Source organism: Vigna umbellata, chromosome 4 (assembly GCF_029865625.1).
Source record: "Vigna umbellata cultivar VRB3 chromosome 4, Vumbellata_1.0, whole genome shotgun sequence".
NCBI classification, from domain to species: domain Eukaryota; kingdom Viridiplantae; phylum Streptophyta; class Magnoliopsida; order Fabales; family Fabaceae; genus Vigna; species Vigna umbellata.
In genome coordinates, this window is record NC_142168.1 from 26,860,233 (window position 1) to 26,886,841 (window position 26,609).

The window sequence follows — 26,609 nt, forward strand, 5'->3', positions numbered from 1 at the left end:
TTTGCTGGAAATATTTTTAATTCGGATTCCACCATCATTTTGTTTTTTGTTTAAGACTACAAGAAATCTCCACTACAAGTAATCGATTTGTTTAATAAATAATCTCTTACATACAGAACCTTATTGAATTGAATAATTACATTTTTTCCTCTTTTGTTACCAATCCAGCGTGAAATAATATAACAATATACATTTATAACTATTAATGAATGAAATGAGAAGGTTAGCAGAATATAGCTTCTTCATTTTCCTTTTTCTTTTCTTAAATTTTACTGAAGTAACTTTTTTAAGAAAATACCCCATTTCTTCTGTATCACTCTGTTTCCTAGTTCTTTAAGGAAAGAAAAATCCAAATACTTGTCTGATTTTGAAAACCTACCCATATATTCAAAAAGCACTGATATTCAGTGCTATTTTATTTATGCACAGGAATGACTAATTTCAATAACCAATTGTTTGCTACCCTGACGGAAGAGGCCAACATAAATGCTCTATTGATCAGTATGGTTAGTCCATTTATACGTGTAACCATATGGGTAGGTAGTGAGTTATATGTAACCAGATATAACAGGTTGGATGAAGTGAACACCACAATGAAGGTTTGAGGCTGCAAAATACTGAAACTGTCAGTTAGATTACGTGAAATTGTTAGTGTCCCATTAATGGAGAACAACGTATGATTGCAATCAGTATTGATACAAAGTAGAGCACTGAACCCCAGTTCTGCACAGTAAATGGCCAAAGATGGATTCGGGTGGTGACAATCAATCAAGAGGTTATAACTTGATGTAAATGTGAAACATTAAGTATTGTTTTATCCAGCTATTGATATTGTCTTTCATGTATTATATAGCATTAAAAGACATTCAATTACCATCAATTTGATCATGATTTAATAATAGGTAATTTGATCATGATTTAATCATAGGTAAACGGATGAACCATGAGACATTATAAGTTTGATGCTCAACCTGGTTTTAAGAGGGTTCAGATCTTTAGCAAAGACATTTTTATGATATCTTAGCCATTAGAACTATTTAATTTATCTTATAAAAAGTACTACTATCAACTCATGTTTAAAAGTTAATAGATGAAAGTGATTCGGTCACATGACTGTCAATTACACCCCAGAGAATAATAGACATTGAAAGAAAAGGGTTTGGTTTTATCAAGGTTTAACAAGATAGAGGGGAAAGAATAGGTGGGGCATCACGCTTTTGCAGGAAAATCAGTGGGGCATCAGTACATGGCCTTTAAGCAGAATAACTACATGCAAAAAAACTAAGATTCAAATGGCATCATGTTTTGCATCAGATATCAATGAATCAAAATGTAGTTGACATTACTGTAGAAGTATGAAACTATTATACACACACAATATGCTCCTTGATCAATGATATTTAATCTTTAGTTTTGTTCTTTATATTTTTTCTTTGGAAGTGGAATGGATCGTCGATAAATGAATCAACAAATCTACCATAACCATTCATTTCTAGCACTAACTGCTTTCACATTAGTTAACACAAGTGGAGAAGTTTTGTAAAGCGATATCAAGTCATTGAGACATCTGTTTCTCCTGGGGCTATGCCCTCTCAGTCTGCTAATACCCGACGCACCAATCTCATAGATTTTGCCTGCAAAATTCAAGTATAAGTTTTAATAATACAATGAGACAACCCAAGACAGAGAACTAGTGATCATTATTTAGTTTTCCAAGACCACACGAGTATTTCTCAACCCAAAATGGTAAAATTAGTCCATTACTATTTTTTCTTCCGTTTTAAAGTAGCCCATACTTGGAAATGCAGAAAGTGAGGATTATTCTGCCAAAGGCTACATAATTCATGGTATTGTGGCTATTATTTTAATCATGATTATCTTGAGACCTGGATCAGATTTAGCCGTCTCTAATTTTATGCTTCTTATTTTAATAACCAGGAGATATGATTCTCCGATTCTCCTACAGGTTGGCAATATAAGAGCGATGCCATGATTTTATTCATATAGTTTTTAAAAAATTTAATGTTGTGATATGACATTGGAGCAATGTCTGTGCTAGACGCTAACACTGAAGTACTAATTATTAACTACAAGTTACAACACCCCAGCAACTTTAAGAAGCACTACAGAAAGTAAAAAAAAAATGTATTCAACAATAAGAAATTTCCATAGAAAAAACTTCATATCAATTGAGATGGACATATTGCATCCTTGTATATTTCGTGCTGTGACCTGTTGTTTATTGCTGTGTTCATGTTTAATAATGCTTAAACAATGTCCATGTCTATTTCCAAGCGGCGATGCTTGAAATTTTCACATCATGAGTAAAATTTGTAGCCCGATAGCATGAGATTTAATTTAATAGGAAAAATACATGCACTGTAACTTCAACAAATGCTTTCTTCTAAACTTTAGTTACTCCTGTAGATTGCAAGCAAAAAATTACCTTTCACCCATATTGGAGGAGCACCTGTAGCATTGGCAACGAGAAAGGACATTGCAATGTCTTCACAAGTTCTGTTGAAGGAAAAAAATTTAAAATTAAGAAAAAGAAATATGAAGGATACGAAAAAGATTAAGTGATAAGAACAAATTTAAAGTTCTTGAGGGTTAATTAATCATATATATTACCTCTCCCTGGAAACATAGCCCTGAATTGATGGAGACATCTCTTGAGTATATAAATCCAAGTATTTCCTGTGAAAGAATGCAGCCTTTGAGAGAACCATGCTATAAGTGCCCATCCACCAAACAGACCACCATCCTCCATACCTGTAATATGCAACATTATTTTGCTGTAGTATACAAAGTGAAATCAGTCAGGTACAATATGCAAAATAGCAAATCAAGTTATATTCAATAAGGGTAAATCAGCGTTCCATTTTGTTACTATCAAGCACATCCCATGAACACAGTGGACATCTGCATATTGCTCTTATTTTTCCCTTTCTAAATAAAAATACAGTAGCAAACATGCCATCTGTTTTCCCATTATTCTGCACAACATTAGTCATCTTTGAAGTTTGTCTCTAAATTAAGCAAGGGTGTATCTACAAGTAAATTAGAGGATTGTAAACATAATACAATTAAAATGACGATGATACCATAGTATCACTTTAAAAGAGCCAAGTCCATTTTAGTTTCATTTTCTCTCCCTCCATCCCCACCCTTAACACCGTATGTAGAGGTTGCAGTCCAACCATTCTTGTGTAAACAATTAACGAAGTGTTCATCTTCATCACATGACCAATCAAAACTCAATGTCAAGCTTTAGTTTAGTTGGACTCTGCCATTGGACCATACAGCTAATCCTATAAAATACTAAAGGTTTCAGTATCCAACTTGCAAGAATTATTGCAAACATCGAAGTCATATTTCACCTTTGAGAAATGAAAGAGTAAAAATGTAAAATTCAAGCGGTTCAATTCAAGTAATGAAACAGGAAATGCTGTAATTCACTAATAACTAACCTCCTTATCCAGCCAGTGCATTCGAGGAACAAATCCCACCATTGTGGAAGGTGCACTTTGCCAGACAGAGAAAGCAAAATCTAGAGTAGAGCATGGAACAATCACATTATCATCAACTGAGAAAATTGCGTCAGTCTTGAGGTCCTTAATTGGCCTAAACCTGCTGTTTGACTCATAATCTGCACTGATGTCAAATCTAAAGTTTTGTTTGTGAGCTTTCTGAGACTTCGAAACCACAATCTTATTAAGATATGTTTTCAGCCTCTCAGATGGTTGCTCACTTTCAGTCCACACCACATGCATTGCATCGGCACTTCGACAGGATGCATAATGAGCAACAGTTTGTTTCAGAAGAGATTTTTGCCTCCAAGTGTTTATAAGCACAGTATAGCTAGCCCTGAATCATGAATTAAATCAGTTGTATCAGCAGATCCAGCTCAAATTATGAAACAAAAAAATCAAACTCCACAACTATAATCCTACTGGGAGCAAGAACCACAATGTCATTACATGCAAGGAAAAACCACTACAAGAAAATACACAAGTGTGGGCTTTATCAATTTTCAAACACTTTTAGTTTTAAAACAATCAAAGACAACCGACTTTCAAACCCAATGCAACGTGACTCAGGCTTGAGTTAGAATCACAATAAAATATTCGAACAAGTGTGTATAAGGGTAATTCACTTCTATAAACCTTTACAGTGTCCTTGATGGAGAATTTCTAAAGGGTAATTCACTTCTATAAATAATTTAAAATGTTTTTTCAAAAAATATATTGTTTAACAGAATGTTTTGAAAAAATTGAATTTAGGAATATATAATATATTAATTTTATCAATTTAATTAATTAAAATCAGAGAATTTCAAATTTCACCTGAAAATTAAGAATTTAAAATTATGCATACTATTACTTCTCCTAAATCGATTATTCTTTTCTTCATATTCTTTCTTCGGCTCAATCTCAGTTGGGATGTCACAAACTTTACTTTGGTCAGGATACTGTTAGTCGACATCACTTTTTGACAAATGTCTACCAGAGTTTCTTTTAGGTTAATATGAATCATGTTTATTTTTGGTTGCCAACAGCCAAGTTATTTTTTGCCAATGTTATTTCCCAACAAATGTTAGTTAGAAATTTCTTTGTTACCATCAAGGTTGTTTTGGTTGTTTTCAAGCTAATGCTAAACATGATTTTTTTTGGGTAGTGTTAATTAGGATTATGTTACAGATAATGTTAGTCAAGGTTATTTTTCAACCACTTGAATAGAAGTTATTCTCGGTTGACATTGTTGGGATTTTTTATTTGCAGAAGTCAAGTTTACTTGTTGGAATTATTTATTTAGTAAGTCAAGTTTACTTCTTGGTTACCGTTTGTCAAGATTTTCGGTGGATGTTAGCCAAATTTTTTTGGTTGAATTGTAGTGATTATTTTTTGTCGATCTCTGTACAATTTTTTTTATCCACGTCACTAGTGTTATATAGTGATAATTTTTGTATTTGGCAGTAAGTGAAATACTCTTTCCAAACAAGTAAACTACAATTTAATAAATGTTAATTATTTTATCCAAACACAACATCTGAAAAATTAAATAATTTGAAATGTAAACAATTCAAATTTAATGAATTTAAATTTCTTCACAATTGTAAAATTATCTACCCAATCACAAGGTTAGTGAAAAATAATAAGAATAAAAAATGAAATGAAGTTTTTCATAAGTTAAAATTACTTTTATACATAAGTCAATCCAGTTCAAGAAGAAGTTAATTTCAATTTTTCTTTCCAAAAGTGCTTAGGAAGAACTTTTTCTCTCAAACAATTACAAATCTATAATGTGTTAGGGAATCAATCTACCATCATGACTATCCTTAGATAGGAATCTCAAAATCCTTTGCTAACACATATCATGGTGAAAAAAACAACCTAAAACATCATAAAGCACCTTTTACTTAGAGAATTTGTCCAAACGATGCCATCTAATTGCAAGATTAAGTAACGGGAACTCTATTTTAAAGCAAAGAATACATATAACAAAACTGTTTTCTTTTTCTTTTAAATCCAAACCAAACTGATCATGTTAAAACTACTTTTCATTTCTGAACAAAAACTCTAATTATAATGGATCATGATAATAAATAATCCATTATATATATATATATATATATATATATATATATATATATATATATATATATATATATATATATAATTAGTGAAATAATTTAATTACCACAACCATTCTAAATCAACCCTAAAAAGAACAGATCCATCAGAATAAAATAAAATTGCAGAGAAGAAAAACAGATCTAATATTTTTATACCTTGAAGTAACCGAAGAAGGGTTGTGAAGGTGCCAACCCATCCACGAACTGAGTCTGGCGGTGATCAAAACGACGGCGGAGAGAGCAAACAGCGCTAAGAAGAGCTTGAACTTGGCGGCACTGAGGAAATGTTTGGCTCGGCGGAGGGAGAGAAGGGGGCGGTTGCCGTAGGCACTTCGACTGGCCGCTTTCTGCTTCGCCGGAGAGTTGAAGCCGTCGACTGCGTCCGCGGCGATGCCGGCGTCGCGAATCTGAACGGAGGTGGACATGGCTCAAGGTAGGAGAACATTCGATTAACGGTACAAAGAGAAGGCGATGCTTATGATGGTGGTGACGTTGGTTACAATCACCATGTTTGCGCGTGATGAGCGCTTCAAACGACAAAGCGATACATACACGATCACTGCTTCAATACGACGTGTCCTTGAACTCAAAACGACATTTTGAACTATTTCAAGTTCATAAAACCACAAAAATAATCGTGTAAGTGCCAGCGTGTCTTGTACGAGAAAATTAATTTGTCAAAATATATTTTAAATTTATTTTTTTACACATTTCAGTTTATTATCTATAAATACTTACAAAAATTATCTAAACATGCCCTATTAACGATTATTTCTTCATTTGATATTACATGTTTAGTTAATTTATAATTAAATATAATCTCTAATGTAATAGTTTACAAAAATAATTTTAGTTAAACATTTTGCTTAACAAAATCTATTAATATATATAAGATAGTATTTATACAAATATTTTGTAAAAATAACTTTGGTGAAAAATGTATGCTTTGGAAGAAAAGTATGCATAGATAGAACAGTTTGAATATTATTATCTGACATTAATGATAAGATTTATAAAATTAACTTAAACATTAACCTAATAAATAAATAAAAAAAAAAAAAACACTTGATGCTCCAACTGAATAGGACAACAAAATTTCTCTATAATTTTACAAGTTGTTTATCAAGACATGAAGTCAAAAAGTGCTTAAATTAGAACAATCCCATAATAGTTGCTTTTAAATGTTGTATGCAAAATATAAAACTTATGAAGAAAAAACCATATTATGCTTAAATATTTTTACAGCTTTAAACATGAGTACCATAATTTTGTATAAACTAAATATTTGGCCTTTGTTTTGTCATTGTCTTTTTATTTTCTCATTATCTTTTTTAATAGGCCTTTTGTTTCCATTATTGCTCCCAATTTTGGATAACCCAATAACTCCATTTGAGTTCTTAATTATTTTTTAGTACTTTTTTATTGTCACACATAGAATTTACTTTTCTTTTACTAGTGTTTTCCCAATGATAATACAAAACCTAATAAATTCTCTTTTTATTTTTTAGTGACCCATCTCATTTATCTACTCTCATTTTAAGAGATAACATCATAATTTAATACTCGTATATTAAAAAAGGGATAAAATAACTCTATTGACTTAATTAGATAAAGCTCTTTTCATGTGAAACAAGACATTTGTAACACCGTATATTCCATTTATAGCACTTTTTATAATATTTGATATGACAAGCTAATAGTACTATTTTAACACTCTTCTTCCAACATTTTTTTTATTTTATTAAATTTACAAATTTTATTAAATATTCTTTCAGACTCAAATAAGTAAAAAACATTGAAACTTAAATATAAATAAAGTTTATTTAGTATTAACGTGATTTGTTTAATGTTAAGTGCATTAGTTGCACAACTAATTATTATTCCAAAATACTTTAGCATGACAATAATTGTGATTCATAACTAATTTTGAAAAAAAAATGTTTTCATAAATTGTTTTAGTATTTAAGAAATTAAAAGTATGCAAAAATAAATATTATTTTAACCATTTTATCAAACACCTCAAAGTTATAATAAATAAAAAAACAATATGATGAGTGTTATGAAATTGATAAGTGTATCAAATCATATAATAAAGTAAATAAGCTAACATATCATTTCTCAATACACTAATGTGATTAAGTTAAACTATAATTATTTACTAAATTTAGTATAAGAAACTTTAGTAATAAGAAAAATATTGATTTTTGAATAAAATAATTATAAAGTTCTGGAAAGTAATTTAAAATAATGAGATTGATTGTATGATAAAGATTTTATATTAGGATTGAAGTTTATATCCAATTTCATGTAAAAACACCAAACAATATACTTATAATTTCTACTCTTGCATTCACACTACATGTAATTAGTCCTAATGTCTTAACAACAAGTTTAAACTTTAATAATAAAAATTCTAATGTTTTAATAATTTTTATTATAAGTTTGTAGTAAGTTCAACATTTCAATGTTATAAATGATTAATAATTTCACATATATTACTAACATGTGAAATCTATTAGATGTCCTATCTTAATTAAATTTCCAAACTATTTTTCGATCAACAAGTACTACTAAATATGTAAACAATAATTATACACTTAAGAACAAGAATAAAACACAAAAGTAGTGAAAAAAAATATTGAATATTAGAAATCATAAAGAGTTAAGATACATTATATATAACCGTATGAATTAGGGAGTTAGTTATTCCTATACATTTTGAACTCTATAAAAGAATACAGATGAATGCCTTCAACCTCCTGGATGCGCCTCTACCTTCTATCCTTTTAGGTCAAGTGTCCTTTCTTTAGAAGAGTGAATTTTTAACTCTTGGCAAACCCTTTATTTATACATTTTTGAAACCTACGACTTGTTGGGTGAATTGGCTCGCTAGTCAAGTAATTCTCTCTTTGATGGGTGACTTGGTTTGGTTCACTAAATGAATGGGCCAAAACTGGATTAAACTTGAAATTTGTACTCGATTTTTGTAATTGAAGTTACCAAATATATTGACAATTGATTTTATTGAGATATTCTTCAATCTTCAGTGATTCCCATTTATTTGATTTTGTAATTGAAGCAGCTTCATTTGTTGATAAATTATTTTGTTGAAACATTCTTTAATCTTTAATGGTTTCCACTTATTTACACAATATTTTCATAAATAGGAATAAAATATTTATATTTCCTGATTTATTCAATAAAAACCTTAATTATGGAAAAAGTAATAATAAAAATACCAATAAAAGATAAAAATAAACAAAATAAAAAGAATGATAAAGCCAGTTATAAGTAAGTAATTGTTAGGGTTAAACTTCATCATACAATTAGTCATTGTCTTTCCAACTTAATGTTAAATGAATCCACAAGTTTAATCAAATCCTAATGGTTTAAGGTTTAGTGTTTAACATTGTTTTATTATGGGAACTTACTTTCATAATAAAAAATATGGAAACTTACTTTCATAATAAGGGCTTAAGAAAACTAATGAATAAAACTTCATTCTTAGATAAAAGCTTCATTAGATATTTTGCTTCAATTCTAAATCACAGAAGATACTTTTCAATCCGAAGAAATCAAATATCAAGCTACGTATGATCAAAGCACAACACACATTAAACATAAAAACAAAATATAAACATTAAATGGAAAGATATTTATATACATAAAAACAATACCAATTTATATAGGAGAGTTTAGTTGATTACATTTAACTGGAGTTTATCTTTTCGTTCTCATAAAAATCCAAAAAGAAAATATGAATAGAAGATGGAAAGCCAAGAAAGAAAATAAAGGTCTTCCAAGAAACCTTAATAACTCCCATAGGTCTTCAAAATACACTTCCCACTTCGGAAAACAAAAAATTAAAAATTATGTGAATAAAATCAACACCCAGTGTCAAACACTATTATGTTAGGCGAATTCATTCAAACATAGGTCTATGTACAATCGACGTTCAGTACGAGTCATCCCACGTTGGACGTGTGCACTTAGACTCATTTGTTTGTCCAAGTGGCATTAAGTGCAAATCAAGTAGCACTCAACCAAGAGCACTGGTGGAATATGGCACTTAGCTTGAGATAAGTGGTGGTCAACCCTAATGACAAGTTTTTTCTCTGCCTCATGGCACTGGACTTTATTAAGTGGAACTCAACACAAATAATCTTTTGAAAATTTCAAATTTTTGACCTTCACTAAAACTTTCGAGGATTCTAAAATTTATTCGCTTCACCCAAGTATTTTTTGTTCAATTGTTGGACAAAAGTTAATGGAGATTAGTGATATAATTATATAAGAGTAACTAATATTCAATGACTTAAAAAAATTATTAAAAAGCAAACTAAATAATTTAAAAGTTAAATAAGAGTTTACTTTATATAAAGTGACTAATAATAATGAAAATTGACATTATCAATTAGTTCTTGAAAGTGGTAGTTTTACTTCTTTCTTTACCCTTCTAATCTTAATTTTTATTTGAAAATTTATTTGTAGTCCTAATATTTTATATAAATCATAAGGAGATGTATTTATCATTTGATAAAGAAATGAAAAAAGTTGATGAATTTTAAATTTGTAAGGTAATCAATCGTAAAAGGCTATAAATTTAAGTAATTTGTTGATCGAAAACACATTTTTTTAATGAAGAAAATTTTGGGAAGAAAAATTGTGTTAATTTTGTTTAATAAAATTGCAATTGATAGAGTGAATTTAAGTTCTAAACTATTATGGAAAATATTAAACCAAATCTCGCTCAGTTAAACTAGGAATGATCAATAAAAAATTTATAACTGACAAAATTTTGAGAAAAAAATGATAAGATATTTGGTAAAGTGTTAAAAGATTCATATTTTTCATAACAAGAATTTTATCATTCACTCAACAAAATAAATCATGAATAAGGAGAATATAGAGATATGAAAGAAAAGAAAAACATATAATGAGTAAAAAAACAAACAATATGCATGGATAACTTGAAAAACATAGAAAGAAAGGAAAAGATGAAGAAGAAAGAGCATTTGAGAACTAATATATTTCTATTCTTTTGTTCTTTATGTTTTTGTTTATAAATAGAGAGTGGTTTTAACACCATAAATTACTAACTTATAAATTAAATTTTAAAATCATAAGAAACATTAATTAATTAAGATGTGGAGAATATTTATAACTTCAATTTTAAAATCATAACAAACATTAAATAATTGTATTAAGATATGGAGAAGATTTATAAGTTAAATTTAGGTTTAATACATCATTTGGTCCCTAGTTTTGGTTTTTTGTTCAAAGTCATAATACCTTTTAAAAAAGTTCAGTAAGTCCCCATATTTCGTTAAAAACAATTCAAAATGGCCATTTTGGCTTACGGCGTTAAAAACATAATGGTGCAATTGCTTATGTGGCAAAAACTGAATGATGTATACAACTTTTGATCGTGTGACAAAGTGAGGTGAATTGAGTTGGAAAGGTATGTGGAAATGTTAAAAAGTTGAAGTTATTAAGTAAAAGAAAATGGTTAGGGTTTTTACAAAATCATGTGTAAAATCAAAAGCCCCAATTGCAATTTTCAAAATTAGAATCTCAATTCACAATTCACAAAATCACGTGCAAAATTAGAAATCCTAATTGCCAATTTGCAATTCACAAAAAAATCAAAAACCTCATCTCTCTCCCAACATTTCGGCAACCATCACCTCATCGTTGTCTTCTTCTTCACCTCAAACACCTACAACCAGAGAAAACCTATTCAAAGAGGAGGAAGAAGGTTGAACAATAATTGAAAAAAAGGGATGGTGGTAACGTTGGTGGAGCTCCTAGCCAACGACACGCCTTGGAAAAGATGCATCAACACCTGATCACGTTTAGCTCCGGCGCTAACGGCAAGGCGAGAAAAGTGCAGTCGTGGGTGAAGGTGGTGTTGTAGTGGCCTCACGCAAAGAAGATGAAGGTGGATGCAATAGGTTTCGTTCTCTCTTTTGTTGTGATTGAATTGAAAAACGAATCAAGAAAGAGAGAATATGAATGCTGAAACGAGTTGTTGGCAGACAGGTTCTTCCAATTGGACCTTCAACGAACCATGAACCCAAATTGAAGATCACTTTCACCATATTCTTGAACCCCAAATCGCGAATGAATTCTAATCTAATTGTAATTTTATTTAACCCTCAGTTAAACTTTTTCCACGTCATTCATTTTTATTTTTAAAATTTTCCTTAAAATATATCAAACATGCCACATATTACAAAATTGTACACATAATTTACTTTTGGCCACGGAGGCAATTGCACCGTTATGTTTTTAACGCCGTAAGCTAAAAGGATCATTTTTAGCCGTTTTTAACGAAATATGGGTTTTACTGAACTTTTTTAAAAAGTAGGACGACTTGAACAAAAAGTCCAAAATTAGGAACCAAATGATACTAAACCTTAAATTTATTAAGATATAGAGAAGATTTATAAGTTGTTTACTCAATGTATCAATGAAGCAATTTAACCAATTTAAGTAAGATGAAGTCCTCTCATCTCTTGATAACTGACATCCAAAATCTTAAATAAAATTATTAAGAGTTCAAATTTCTCCTACTAATGGAGATGAAGTTATGAGATATCTCAAGTCAAGTGAAGATAAAACAAATTTATAAGATATAATAAATACAAATCTTATCTTATAAGTTGTTTTATAGAATTGAGTAAACTTAAAATTCACTTTGCATAACCATTTGAAAAATATATCCTAATTGAATCTATTATGATATCTTTATTCCGATACTAATGAATGTCTAATCACATACTCTAAATGTATATGTCTTAACATAATTGAGGTGTGTTGCAAAACTTATATTAATTAAAAATAAAATAAAATTATATTTAAACTCCATGTTAATTAAAAATAAGATTAAATTAAATTTAAAGTCCATTTATTTAAAAAAAAGAGTAAAAAGTTCCAAAGATTTTAATGTTTAATGTTTAATTAGTCTATTGATAACATCTTTTAGGAAATTTAATTTTTGGAAAATCATATTTTTCTTTAACAAACTGATTTACAGAAAAATGCTAAAGCAAATCATATAAAGATAGTAAAATGAGATTACAAAAAATGATATCTTTCTCTTAACAGTGTGCTAAAAATATGTTTAATTAGGCAATGCATACTGACTTCCTAACTTTTTGTTGACTTAAATTTCTTAACAACTCATTTCCCATGCAGAAAAAAGCAATAAATAAATATATAAAAACCATAACAGTATTTAATTGATTATTCAAGCAGCAAAACAATTAAAGTACTGATCAATAATCATTAAATGTAGGTGACAAAAGTTGTACTAATTTAATAGATTAAGTTTTATCCCTATTTGATTAACTTATAATTTAATATCTCAGTAACTTGTGCTAAATGATTAAGTATTCTGTTGTGACTTTTACAAATATACGACAGAAAGGTAACTGATTAATTTGAACCTTATCAATCTAAAACTAATATGACAAACATATTCATTCAAGATAATTAATACAAGCATTTATTTAGTTATTTAATTGAATTTCTCTTTAGAATGTTTGATGTAGTAACTCATTTGAAAACAGCATAAACATTTATTATATTATTTTAGAGTGAATATGTGGGTCTCGTTTCATATTAACAGCATAAACATTCCACTGTTACGAATATAATAATCATCCATTAACCTTATTCAAGTGCATTTTAACTTTTCATAGTTGGGTTTTGATTAGTTAATTAAATTAAAAAACAAAAATTTCGTTATAAAGAAGTTTATTAGAAAAAACTATATATAATTACTTATATATGCTCTGGATATTTGTATTGCAGTTAGTATGAACATTTTTACTTTAATATAATGTAAAACATGTCTTGTCACAAACACTATCATCGAAAAACCATGCCCTATTTTGAATTTTGTTCAGAAAAACATTGGAAACTAGATTTATAGGACCTGCGCATGCAGGTGAACTTTGAAGGCATTGTATAAAAGAAAGCATACGTACTAAAGAATAGTGTGTCTGAATCTGTAGAAGTACTTTGGACCACAAACTTTGATGAGGCCAGCTACTTAGCAGTTGAGATGCACATGCAATGAGCCTCTTCTGTTCAACTCAATTAAATTCACAGACAGATAGAGAGGTGAAGAAACAATGAAATAGCTGGAAAAGAATAGTGCAGCTTCATTAGTAAATGCTTTGCCTCATCTTTCTGCCATCCATTAACTTTTCTGTCCCAAATGGTCAAAAGGGTCTGTCTAAACTTCAACTCTCATAAATGATGAGTTATGCTTACATCACAAGGAAATTAACTAATGAAAAGCGACATATAATCGTTTGACAGTGAAATCCTCACTCGTGGCATCCAGTTTTGTTGCAGTAAATGATCTGCCAAGGCACAAGAGAACCAGATTTTTCTGCACAAACCAAAAATTGCATGTGTATATATTGTATTCAATATTCATATTGTTCAGTTCCTTAGTCAAGAATTCATATACTAAATGAGCATGTTCAGGAAGCATGAGTGTATAAACTAAAACAGTGGAGGAACAAGTAGTTAACGTAATCATAACAACTGAGATTTGAGAATCAGAAATAAGTTCCACATTTGTTGGAAATTTTTAAGCATTTTGCAACTTTGAAGTTATGAATTATACGTGAATGAAGAAGATGTTGGTTGAGTCCAAGGTGGAGGAACAGGAACATAGGATAGAATACTAAAATAATAACTTTTCTGGTAATACAAAAGGATGAACTTCTAATTCCTAGTACAGAAGATTCTCTTATTGCAACAAAGAAGCACTACTGAACTTGTAAGTAGTCTGGTTGAAATTCACATTGGTGGTGCCAGCCATGTTATCACAATGGGGCTTCTCACAGTGTGCAAACCATTCTTCCATACCAGACTTCCAAATTCAGGAGATGTTTGCCGAACCCTTGGCGTGAATGTAATCTTGTAAGACAGCTTTTGGTGTTCTTTTGTGAAATTTAGAGTTTCTGGCTCAACTTTGACAGAAGCACCTTCGAATGGTGAGATCACAACTTGGTATTTGGAATCAGGTGGGCCAACATTGGTGACAGTTCTGTGAACAATCACAGGTCTAGAGAATGAAGTGGCTGTTTTCTGGGTAAAGATTGATGATATGGCTGGGTAGTTCAAGTCCCCTGGACTCGCAAGAGAGTGTTTGCAAGATCTGTTGGAATATTTGGCAAAAACTTGTAGTTGGGTTGGAGTCAGATTCTGTGTGCATAGGAATTCAAAGTAGTCCTGTGGCTCTATGTCATATACCAAACCAGGGTCAAGAGCTCTGATAGGGTCAATGTGTCCAGAACCATGATCATAAGGACTTGAAGGTTTAGCAGTTGAGGCATCTGTGAGAGTTTTTTTGGTGTTGTCAAGAACATAAGCAGTTGTCATCAAAGCAGATTTTATAGCAGCAGGGCTCCACTCTGGGTGCCTGGCTTTGAGAAAGGCTGCTACACCACTCACATGTGGGCATGACATTGAGGTTCCAGAGAGTATATTGAACTTCTCTCTCCTGTTGTCCACTTTCAAACCTGATGGACCAATGGCCTCACTCCAAGCAGCAAGAATATTCACCCCAGGAGCTACTAAATCAGGCTTCAGAATTTCAAGGCTGAGAAAATTTGGCCCTCTTGATGAAAATGCTGCCACTACAGGAGATGGCCTTATTCCCAACCTCGTACCTTTAAAAGCTAGAGTTGCAGTAGCACTTTGACTAGATAGGACATAACTTTTGAGATCTTTTCCTTCTTTTTGTCCTATTGCAACTGCTGGAAGGAGATGGCAATCAGCAACTAGTTCTTCTCCATTAGCTTCAGTATTTGTGAGAATCATTCCCACCCCTCCTGCACTTCTCACCACATGACCCTTCTGCACTCTAGGACTAAGGCCTCTATCACATATAACTATCTTTCCTGAAACCACTTTAGGATCCATAGTCCCTTCCAAGCACATGGATCTTGGATCAACCCTGCTAGAGTTGCTCCCCAAGTACACCAAAGGGTATTGTTTCTCAATTGAAAGCACACTTTGCCCTTTGTAGAGTGAAACTCCAGTCACTATCTTACCATTTCCAAGCTTAACTTCTGCTGGAAAATCTCTATCCATTGTGCTGGCTCCAACTGTGGTGATCCATGGTGAAACATTGGTGAGGCTGGCAGGATCAGGTCCTGCATTTCCTGCAGAACATGAAACAAAAACACCCTTCTCCATTGCTCCAAATGCAGCAACAGATAAACTATCACGGTAATAAGAGGAGACTCCACCACCCAAAGAGATGGAAAGAATATCCACTCCATCAGCCACAGCTTTATCAATAGCTGACACAATATCTGAGCTAAAGCACCCACCAATCCAACACACTTTGTAAGCTGCAATCCTTGCACCTGGTGCCATTCCTCTTGCTGTGCCATTAGCATAACCAAGAAGGTTAGCCCCAAGCACAGGAGAGCCACCAACTGTAGCTGCTGTGTGAGTGCCATGCCCATCTTGATCTCTTGGTGATTTGTACTCCTTCTGCTCATTAATTCTACCAATTGCTGCTTCATATCCATGGTAGAACACTCTTGCCCCCACAACCTTTTTATTGCAGTGACTTTTTGTGAATCCTGTTCCAATCTCACAGGCACCTTTCCAATGAGCAGGTACTGGTCCCATGCTTACATCTTTGAAGCTTTCACTCTCTGGCCAAATCCCAGTATCTAACACTCCCACTATAACATCACGGCCCGAAAGCTTTTCTGACCACACGTTAGGGGCTTTTTGTGGTTGAAGCCCGAGGAATGCAGGACTTCTTGTAGTGTGTAGCTCATACTTTGTATCTGGGAATATGGCCACAACTCCTTCTTCAGCCTCTAGCTTCTTAGCTTCTCCTTCAGTCAACTTAGCTGCAACACCATGAAAAGCATTCTGGTAAGTGTAGATAATTATCTTCTCACTGTCCGCATCAGCTTCTGGAGATGTGGACAGTGCCGATTTCAGCTTTGATGAATACCATTCAAGGTGGTTGGTGAAGGCTTTTGGCATTACTGGCTTATCCATTTGAACGAGGTAAGTCTTCTTAGCAAATTGAGCATTTGCTGAGAACATCATTGTTAGAACTAGAAGATAGCTTGTAAAAAAATATCCCATGTTTCCCATTATGGTCTTGGCCATGTTTCATGCCAAAGAAGGAGAAAGATTGAGTCTTTGAAGAAGGGTGTTGGGTTAAAAGGAAGGAAGTGTGAAGAGATATTATAAGGGGATTGTGCTTCATAATTTGTCTGTCATCTTGTGGTTGAAATATTAAATGGACAATGGTACTTTACATTAGATTTTTTTTTTACATAACATTATCTCTCACTATTTTTTACTTTTTCTTTCTCTTTAAAAATGCAAAAGTTAATTTTAGTAAGACCATTTTCCTCTTATAAAAATTGTCAAATAATAATAAAATATTATAACAGAAACTTTGTTTTCCATGTCAAATCCTAGAATGGAAAGAGAGTGACCTTTTATGTGTTCCAGTTTAAGGTAGGAGGTTGTTTTGTGTGTGACAGTCGCTGGTATGAAGTTACTGTATAATTGCAACAGTGTTTCTTGATTCACGCTTGCACTTTGTGCTCTGCATAATTATTTTAGTCATTACTTTTGAACAAGCAGCTACGTATGAGGTTGGGGACCTTAATGTAGTTTGTGCTATCTTGTTAGTTACACTGTTACTTTAAGGAATGATTATATAGTTGCAATTATAACGGTGGTTGTGTATGGTGAAATCAATTGAATTTGTTTATGTAAATTTACAGTGAAAGAGATTATGGAAACTTAGCCCTCTTCTTTTGAGTGGATGAGAGACTGGATTTCAGGGAATTTGAGAGGATTTGAAGATAAATTTTTTTGTGGTTTATTTGAGTGAATTTGGAGGTAAACGAGAGTGAATTTGAAAATAATTTTTTTTAATTTGTCACGTCAATACAATTCTATACTAATTCTCACAAATTTTATTTCCAAATTGACTCTCATTTATCTCCAAATTCATTCAAATAAACGACAAAAAAAATTATGTTCAAATCTCCTCAAATTACTCCCTCAAATCCACTCAAAATAACATACCTTAGTTTTTTCCTAACACTGAAAGGCTGCACTCGAGAAACACAAAACAATATAATATAATCTACGTTTTAACTAATTTATAAAGTGATAGGTTACATTAAATATAATCATAGTTGACGTAAAATATGTTATTTTCTTAAATACGTGGTTTGTTTTGACATTAACTTTAAAATCTGTAAAAAAAAATATTTTACCAGGAGACAATACTAAAAAATTCCAATAAAACAAAACAATTGTAGTAATTAAATTTTTTAATTTAATCTAAATTATCTAATATTTCAAATGATCATTAAATAAACTTAAAGTATTTAAGAAAATAAATTAAATCTAATTACTAATTATCTTGAAGATAAACTATATATTATTGTAGTATATGTAACATGTCATCATCCTAAAATGAAGTCGGATCGTGAAATAAGCAACGCAATTAAATTATGTAACTCTCAATAAATACACATGTAAGTTAATAATATAGTTTAAAATGTAATTGTACAAAATTTAAAACTTACACTATGCCAATCGAACCTGCATGCAATCAATTAATGATATAAAAATCATAATTACAAAATAACAAATTATTTTGAACTAACTCATCAATGGAGTCAAATATATATTTTTTGTGAGTCACTCATTCATATCTATAAGTATTATTGGATATTAACTTTTGTGTTATCAAACTTTTGAATGGATTGAAACTCGACATATCCATTATATTATGATCTTCCCTATTTCATACTCAATTTATTGATGAACATAAATGATTGAATTTATTGATTAATTAAGTGTAATTATTATAATATTAAGAAATATAAATAAATAAATTTTTTCCACTGTTGAGACTAAATGTTTATAGGAAAGTTTTCCTTCTGGTAGGAAAATGTACAATGGAAAACAAATTTATTCACTCGAAAAATTATATTGTCCCATTGTACCTACAAAATTTTCATACTAAACTTTTGACATTACCATTTAAAATTGAGTTATAAAATCATCTTTAATACAACACCGATAAATTTAATTAAATATATAATAAAAATAAGCATAACTTAAAATTTTTTGTTGGTACTGAAATTGGTTTGACAAAATGCCTTAGCCACTTTAGAAATATGTTTAATGTCTACTCTACTAACTTAACTTCTATATTGAATAAAGATACTTGAACAATAACATCTTGAATTTCATTAACTACTATGCATTTTTAGTCTAATTGTAAAGGGACACTATGGATGATTAATTTTCCTTCAACTATTCATCTAATGGCCTTTAGATGCAAATGATAATCTTTGATGTTGGAAATAATAACATCGAAAATAATAAAACTTTTGAAAAAAATTGAACAATAAGTTCACACGATAGGTGAGAATTCACCCTAAAAAGGAAGAGTCATTAATTTCTTAATAACATGAAACAGATATAAGTTAATTATGTATTTATAAATAGAAAAATATAAAGAAATGGGTCTAAATAAGTGACATTTGACAAATTTAACAATATAAATGTAATAAACTGAATTGGAAAATTTTGCAACCATGATTATGATTTATTGAGAGATTTGTAGCAACACATCTCTATTATTCGAACAATATCATGCACTAATGCTACTTGAATTTGTTGTTAGGAATGAGACAAAAATTCTAACTTTTCATCAAAATTTTCATTAAATGACATCTTTATTTAGTATAAGACGTTTTCACTACAAGGCTATCCTTATCCTTCATAATGTTGTGCCAAAATGTCCCGACCACTTTTGGCACCATGCACTAACAATTTCAAAAGCAAATTAGAAAAAAAGAAATTACTTTATAATTTGTAATTTACTTTTTTCTTGCACAAATTAAAATTTATTTATAATTTGAATTTTTTATAAGTTTTTTAATTGTTTATATTTAACTTTAATATAAATTGATTTTATTTTATAAAAATTCACAGGGAAAAGAAATGAAGAACATAATAATGATCATCCTCCATTGACTGTATCCATATCAATATCTAGAGTGTTTCATTACACCTCCAAGATCTCATCCTACACCTCCAAAAATTCCACTTTTAACCTTCTAGCATCTCTCATTCTGCACCTCCAACTTTTTCAAAACTTTATTTTTAACTTTAATAAATATTTTTCATTTTTTTTATTAAAAACAATCTTCACTATCTTAATAATAATTTAATTTAATTTAATTTAAAATTTAAATATTTTTTAAAATAATTTTGTATTTTAATAATTATTAAAATATAATTTATATTATAATAATAGTTATATTAAAAATATAAAAGTAAAATAAAAATAATAATAATAATAATAAATAATAATAATAATCAATTTGATTTAATATATTCAAATATATTAAATTATAATAAAATATTAAAATAAATTAAATAATTATTAAATTTTAAATAAAAATGAAAATTTTAAAAAACTTATTTATATATTAAAATTTATAAAATATGTTAATACTTTTGCTTTTTATTTAAAATTTAATAAATATTAAACTTAAATAAAAATTATAATATTACTTATTATATTTTTATATTTTAATAATTAATAAAATATAATTTATATTTTTTAAATAGTTCTATTAAGAAAATTGAAAAATAATAACTAAAATAAGAATAAAAATAAAAATAAAAATAATACTTAAAATTATATTTAATATATTTAAATATATTAAATTATATTAAAATATTAAATTAAATTTAATAATTATTAAAATTTAAGAAAAACAAAATTTTGAAAAATTTGTTAATCGGATATAAATATTTGATAAGTTATGACTCGGATATCCATATCCGATAAAGAATGTTTTTAAAATTTTATTTTATATATAAATTTTAATAATTATTTAATTTAATTTAATATTTTAATATAATTTAGTATATTTAAATATTTTATTTAATATAATTTTATTTGTTATTTGATAAATAATTGTTTTAAAATTTTGTTTATTATTTACATTTTAATAATTATTTAATTTAATTTAATATATTAATATAATTTAATGTATTTGAATATATTAAATATTTTATTTAATATAATTTTACTTTTTCTTTATTATTTTTATTTTAATTATTTTATTTTTATATTTTTAATATAACTATTATTATAATATAAATTATATTTTAATAATTATTAAAATATAAAATTATATTAAATAATATTAGAATTTTAAATTTAATTATTATTAAGGTGGTGTAGAGTCTTTTAACAAGAAAAAGAAATAAAATAAAAATATATTTATTAAAATTAAAAATAAATTTTTTATAAAGTTAAAGGTGTAGGATAATGATAAGATGTCAGAAGGTTAAAAGTAGAATGTTTGGAGGTGTAGGATGAGAGATCTTGAAGATGTAGGATGAAACACTCCAATATCTATTATATGCCACTCAAGGACTAGGGGTGTTGCTCCCTACACCACCCCACTTTGCTCCCTGTACCACCACATTTTTCTAAAATTCCAAAACTATCCTTTATATTTTAAAATATCCTACACCCCACTTCTTTTCTTCAACGGATGTCAACATCCGTTGAAGAAAAAATTCTTCAACGGATGTGCCACATCCGTTGAGTTTTTTTTTTTTTAATTTTTATTTTTTTAATTTATTGTATTTTAAATTAATATATAAATATTATTTAATTTTTTTAAAATTATTACTTAATTATTTATAAATTAATTTTATTTTATTTAATAAAATAATTATTATTAATTTTAATTTATGTATTATTATTTAAATAATAATTAAAAAATTTGTTATAAATATATTAAAACGGATGTGCCACATCCGACATCCGTTGCATTTTTTTTTTGGTTTTTAGTTTTTTTTTAATTTTTTTATTTTAAATTAATGTATAAATATTATTTAATTATTTTAAAATTATTACTTAATTATTTATAAATTTATTTTATTTTATTTAATAAAATCATTATTATTAAATTTAATTTATGTATTATTATTTAAATAATAATTAAAAAATTTGTTATAAATATATTAAAACGGATGTGCGACATCCGTTACCTTTTTTGTTTTTTTATTTTTAATTTTTTATATTTTAAATTAATATATAAATGTTATTTAATTTTTTAAAAATTATTATTTAATTATTTATAAATTAATTTATTTTATTTAATAAAATAATTATTATTAATTTAATGTATATATTATTATTTAAATAATAAATAAAATATTTTTTAAAAATTTATTAAACGGATGTCAACATCCGTTGAAGGTGAAACGGATGTTGACATCCGTTTTATAGAAGGACAAATTAGGTATGGGGAGGTGCAGGGAGTGGTTGGTGGTGGTGGAGGGAGCAACTCCCAAGGACTAGAATGTGGGCTCATTTGAATCCATGATTTCACCTGACCAAGTTCACAAGATTCTTGTTCTACCACATAATCTTCTTCTTACACCCCCACCGTAATTAAATATTAAAACTCTTTATTGTTCTCTTCTGATTTTTTATTTATTTGTTCATGTTTTCCTATTATCAAATTTGAAATACAATTCGAACATATTCTGGAAGAAGTATTTCAGAATTATATGTAGTTAAATGTAAATAAAAATGATTAAATATGTTAACGCCATGTTTGATTGAAAATGAAAACTAATTTGAGTCTTCCAACTGAAATCCAAAACACTATCAAGTATTAGTCCTGAAATTGATTCCCTATCTTTTTATTTCTAGTAAAAAGATTAGCATTTCTTCAATATTGGTTTTATACCCTAAAAAATATTTATATTTATGACAATTATATTAGATTTATTATCTTTGTCTTCCACCCTTTTATATTAGGTTATCTTTCTATCTTTTTTCATCTTTCACAATTACATCTTAATTGAATATTTTCTTTTTCTACTACTTTCTTTTAAAGAAATTTTAATACTGTGAATTTATTCCAAAGCTCGTCATATTTTTTTATTCAAAATATTTTAACTACTATGTATATTAAAATGACACAATATATATGTTGTAATATTAAACTGAAAATTATTTTAATTATATATATTATAAATTGAATTAATATCTAATTGACATAAATTTTTTAACACACATCTTCATAAAACTACTTTGAAAAATAAGATTTTTTATTTTTTAAATACTGTAAATTAGTCTAATATTTAGTTGATGTTAAATTTCTAATATATAAAACATGCTATTGGTATCTCTTTAATATTATCATTTTTAAGAGATTCTACAATAACCAAAAGTACATGTTGTTCATTTTTATATAAAGCCTCTCTATAGCATATTTTAGCATACAAATAAGAAATACGCTATATTTTTCTCCTTATGTTTGTTTTGAAGGATGGATTTGGGTTAGATTTAGTGGATGAATTTGAAGATAATTTGTTTTGTTTGTTTCTGTAATAATATATATATATATATATATTATTACTTTTCAGTTTTATGTTTAGGTTTCTTCCTTTTAGTTTGTGATAGTTGAGCCAATAACACATGAAAAAGCAAGGTTACTTTTGTTATTGTATGGTGTTGAGTTGACTTTTACGGCTTATCTTTGTATTCGAGTAAGGATATGAAAAACTCAAATCACCGTTTTTGCAATCCACTTACACAAATATTTTGTTTACAAAGACGGATTTTGTTGAAAATAGTTCAAGTGTGAATTGAAAGTTATTAAAAAAGCAAAATTAAACACATGATTAAATATTCATGAACACATTATTTTAAAATTTTGGATTAAAAGTGATATTGTATATGTGTGGATGAGGTGATAAAAACCTCTACAAAATAATTTATGAAAGTTGGAGTTGTTTTTCTATAAGTACTTCAAGAATGTTAAAATATATCCTTAAACCAACTATGTCATGCAATTTAATTTTCTCGGGTGTCACAAGTATTATAATAAAGATTTTATTGCAACATTGTATATATTACAATAAGGTGATGTAGTTACAGAGAAAAAATGCTATTAAATCTATGTTCTAAATTAAACAACTATTGTAATCTACCCTGAAAATGAAGGATACAGTGGAGAAAGACTAGTTGAATTACAAGTCTATAGTTGGTCTTTTATTCACCCAAACACTAAAACGCACTCTGTATTTTACTAAAAACATTCACAACATATTATCCATTGGTCTTTTAGAAGCCACAAATTCTAAGCCATAAGCTCGAATCTCCGAGAAGCATGCAGATGAAGACCACCATCAATGTGAAGAGTGAGCATAGTCTTATAATTCACCGATTCATTTTGGACAGCCAGCTTGAATTTGTAGCTGTGACAAAGAACAGCAGCAAAAGTTTTCATCTGCCTGTATGCAAAATCTTTCCCCAGACAAATTCTTGGACCGCCCTGCATAGTGATAACAAGTTGAATTTCAAAGTTTCAATCACTCAAAGTTTCAATTATTGCACTTGCTAACCTGAAAGGCTGTGAACTTGAAAGAACTCTCTGGTTGAAAAGTTCCACTTTCATCAAGCCATCTCTCTGGTCGAAATTCCTCTGCATCTTCACCCCAGATGAACTCCATCCTACCCATGGAATATGACTGATATGATATAGAATCACCTTTCCTAATTCTAAATCCATCAGGTAAAGTTTCATCTGATGAGCAAAGTTTGCCATCCTGTAAAATGGTAAAGTTTGTTAAAATATTAACACTTGGATTTTGAATAAACTGTTCTTACTTCACACTTTAACTTCTAAAGTGTTGATGATCTTTAGAGGAATGAAATTTCAACAAAAATAACCTTTTTTTTTTCTTTTTTGGTTTTTTAACGTTAGATTTTTAATGCATATAGTGCACAAGTTCATTACAATTGGAACGGCAGGGTAAAGTCTGAGTGTTTCAGTTAAAGCTGCATGCAAAAAGTGCATCTTTCCCAGGGCCTCATCGGTTAGGCTATCTGCAAGTTCATCAATACTACAAGTGTTCTTCAACTTTGTTACTTCTCCAACTTCATGCACAACTTTTTCTTGGATATGTGGATGCTTGCACAGCATGTAAAAGAACCAGGAAAGAGTAGCAGCTGTTGTATCTCTTCCTGCAATCACGAAGCTGAGAATAATGTCTCTTAGGTACTTAGGATCTGTCTTGTTCAATGCCAGAAACCTTGACACCATATCTGCTTTTTTCTCCTGTAAATAGATATACATATCAAATAACAAGAGTTTAATATCTATGCTCAATTGTTGTAAATTTTCTTACACTACGAATCAATAAAAAATACTGATAGATATTATATTTAAGTAAGGAGTTAAATTGGAGTTCCTAAACTAAGATTTGAAATTGGATTTCGTTCCTGTATAATACTTTGATACATTTTGGTTTTCCAAACGCCTATCCAAGATGCTGTTTGTATGGCAGCTTAAAAAGCCTTCACATTATGAATGCTATATTATTTACTTAGGATTACAAGAGGGGTGGCAAAAATTTTACTCACAGAAAAATCAGATTGTGATGACTTCTGCACTTGCTCTGTTTTGATTCTGATTAGTTTGTAAACAAAATCATCCACCTCTTTAACGCGGTTTCTAAGTACTGCCTCTGATCCAATGTTGAGAAAACGCTTGATCTTCCATAAAACATCGACATACCGATACAACGTTATAGCACTTGCTTCGTCAAAGGCATTGGAGAATTGAGTGCCTTCTTCGTATGTTCCGTATATGGTGTCCAAGTCTACACCAAGAACAATCTTAAAGACCGAGTCCAAGGTTGATTTCATAAACAGTTCCTGTCAATAAACACCATGAGATTAATATTATACATCCTTTATTTTATTTATAGTGGACTTTACCGCTTTGTATCAAGCATGTAACAAAATCTTACTTGGAAGTCAACTGCATTATTTGACATGGCTGTTTTTGAAACAACTCCTGCAAGTTTTACTGCATTGGATTTGAACACTTGAAGGCTAAAATCTCTCACTATTTTGGTGCCAATTTCATAGCTCGCAACCTTTCTCTGATGTAGCCACTTCTCGCCGTCCACTGAGAATATTCCATCACCTAAAAGATCTGTCAATTTCTCATAGTGGTACCAGCCCTGTAACCGCACACGAGAATAAGAATAAACATTTATTTGTAGGAAGTTTTGAATCATGTATATTGAGTATTAGGAAAACAGACAAGGAAGAACAAATAAACGACACAAGAATTTAATATGATTTAGTATACTGTACGTCTACATTCAGACTACTGTATGAAATATATGTTTCTACCATAACATCTTTGGAACGGCAGTATTAGGAAATATATTTGGAATTCTAATGATGAAAGAGTGTTTCTACCATAACATCTTTGACAATCAGTACCTTCTCATAGTTTGCAAAGTTTGTTCTGAGGATGTATTCAACATTGACAGGGTCCACGGTGTAAATTTCACTCCTGCGAAACCAAAGCAACCGGTAACTCTTGTGTTTTCTGGCAAGATCAGTCATGTAATCGTGCAGATTGCGGAAGTTGAGCAACAGGTCTAACATGGTTCCCGCAATCACATGGTACCTTCCTTTCTTGCAGATGAAACTTCTGAAAATGACAAAGACTGATAGAGCTATAGCTGCAAAGGTTGCAATTGCAGACATTGGATCACAATGAAATTCCAAGAATCTCATGATGTGAAGATGTTAAGCTACTCAATTTGGTCAGAGAAGATGAAGAGAGATAATGGAGGAAAGGATTATTATATGATGATTTGCAATTGGAAGGAAAGTGCTTATATAGTATACTATAGTATAGGATGATGACCATGAAGGTAGAAAAGGTTAAGTTACTAAATTGTTTTCTAAACTATTTTCAAGTAGGTATAGGTTCTCAAAGTAGAACAGCAGCTTAAAGAGTGGTTCAATTTTTCTAAATTGGGCTTACGTGACAATTACTGCAACAATAATTTTGGGTAATAATAATGGTTC

General features: G+C 29.4%; 2 protein-coding genes and 1 pseudogene across 2 annotated transcripts; all 3 read right to left on the minus strand.

Moving 5' to 3' along the window:
- Positions 1-1,282: 1,282 nt before the first annotated feature.
- On the minus strand, positions 1,283-6,221 carry LOC148199720 (glycosylinositol phosphorylceramide mannosyl transferase 1-like). Its single transcript, XM_088111696.1, has 5 exons — positions 5,792-6,221; positions 3,471-3,867; positions 2,632-2,795; positions 2,447-2,517; positions 1,283-1,634 (listed from the first exon to the last, which is right to left on the minus strand). The coding sequence occupies exons 1-5, from the start codon at positions 6,058-6,060 to the stop codon at positions 1,474-1,476; spliced, it is 1,062 nt and encodes a 353-aa protein (XP_087967822.1). The 5' UTR covers positions 6,061-6,221; the 3' UTR covers positions 1,283-1,473.
- An 8,090-nt stretch (positions 6,222-14,311) lies between these two features.
- Positions 14,312-16,882, minus strand: LOC148199721 (subtilisin-like protease SBT1.3 pseudogene; annotated as a pseudogene).
- Positions 16,883-23,590: 6,708 nt separating this feature from the next.
- LOC148199722 (cytochrome P450 704C1-like) lies at positions 23,591-26,376 on the minus strand. The gene is made up of 6 exons (XM_088113827.1): positions 26,013-26,376; positions 25,529-25,744; positions 25,140-25,433; positions 24,514-24,834; positions 24,119-24,322; positions 23,591-24,048 (listed from the first exon to the last, which is right to left on the minus strand). The coding sequence occupies exons 1-6, from the start codon at positions 26,310-26,312 to the stop codon at positions 23,854-23,856; spliced, it is 1,530 nt and encodes a 509-aa protein (XP_087969953.1). The 5' UTR covers positions 26,313-26,376; the 3' UTR covers positions 23,591-23,853.
- Positions 26,377-26,609: the final 233 nt, after the last annotated feature.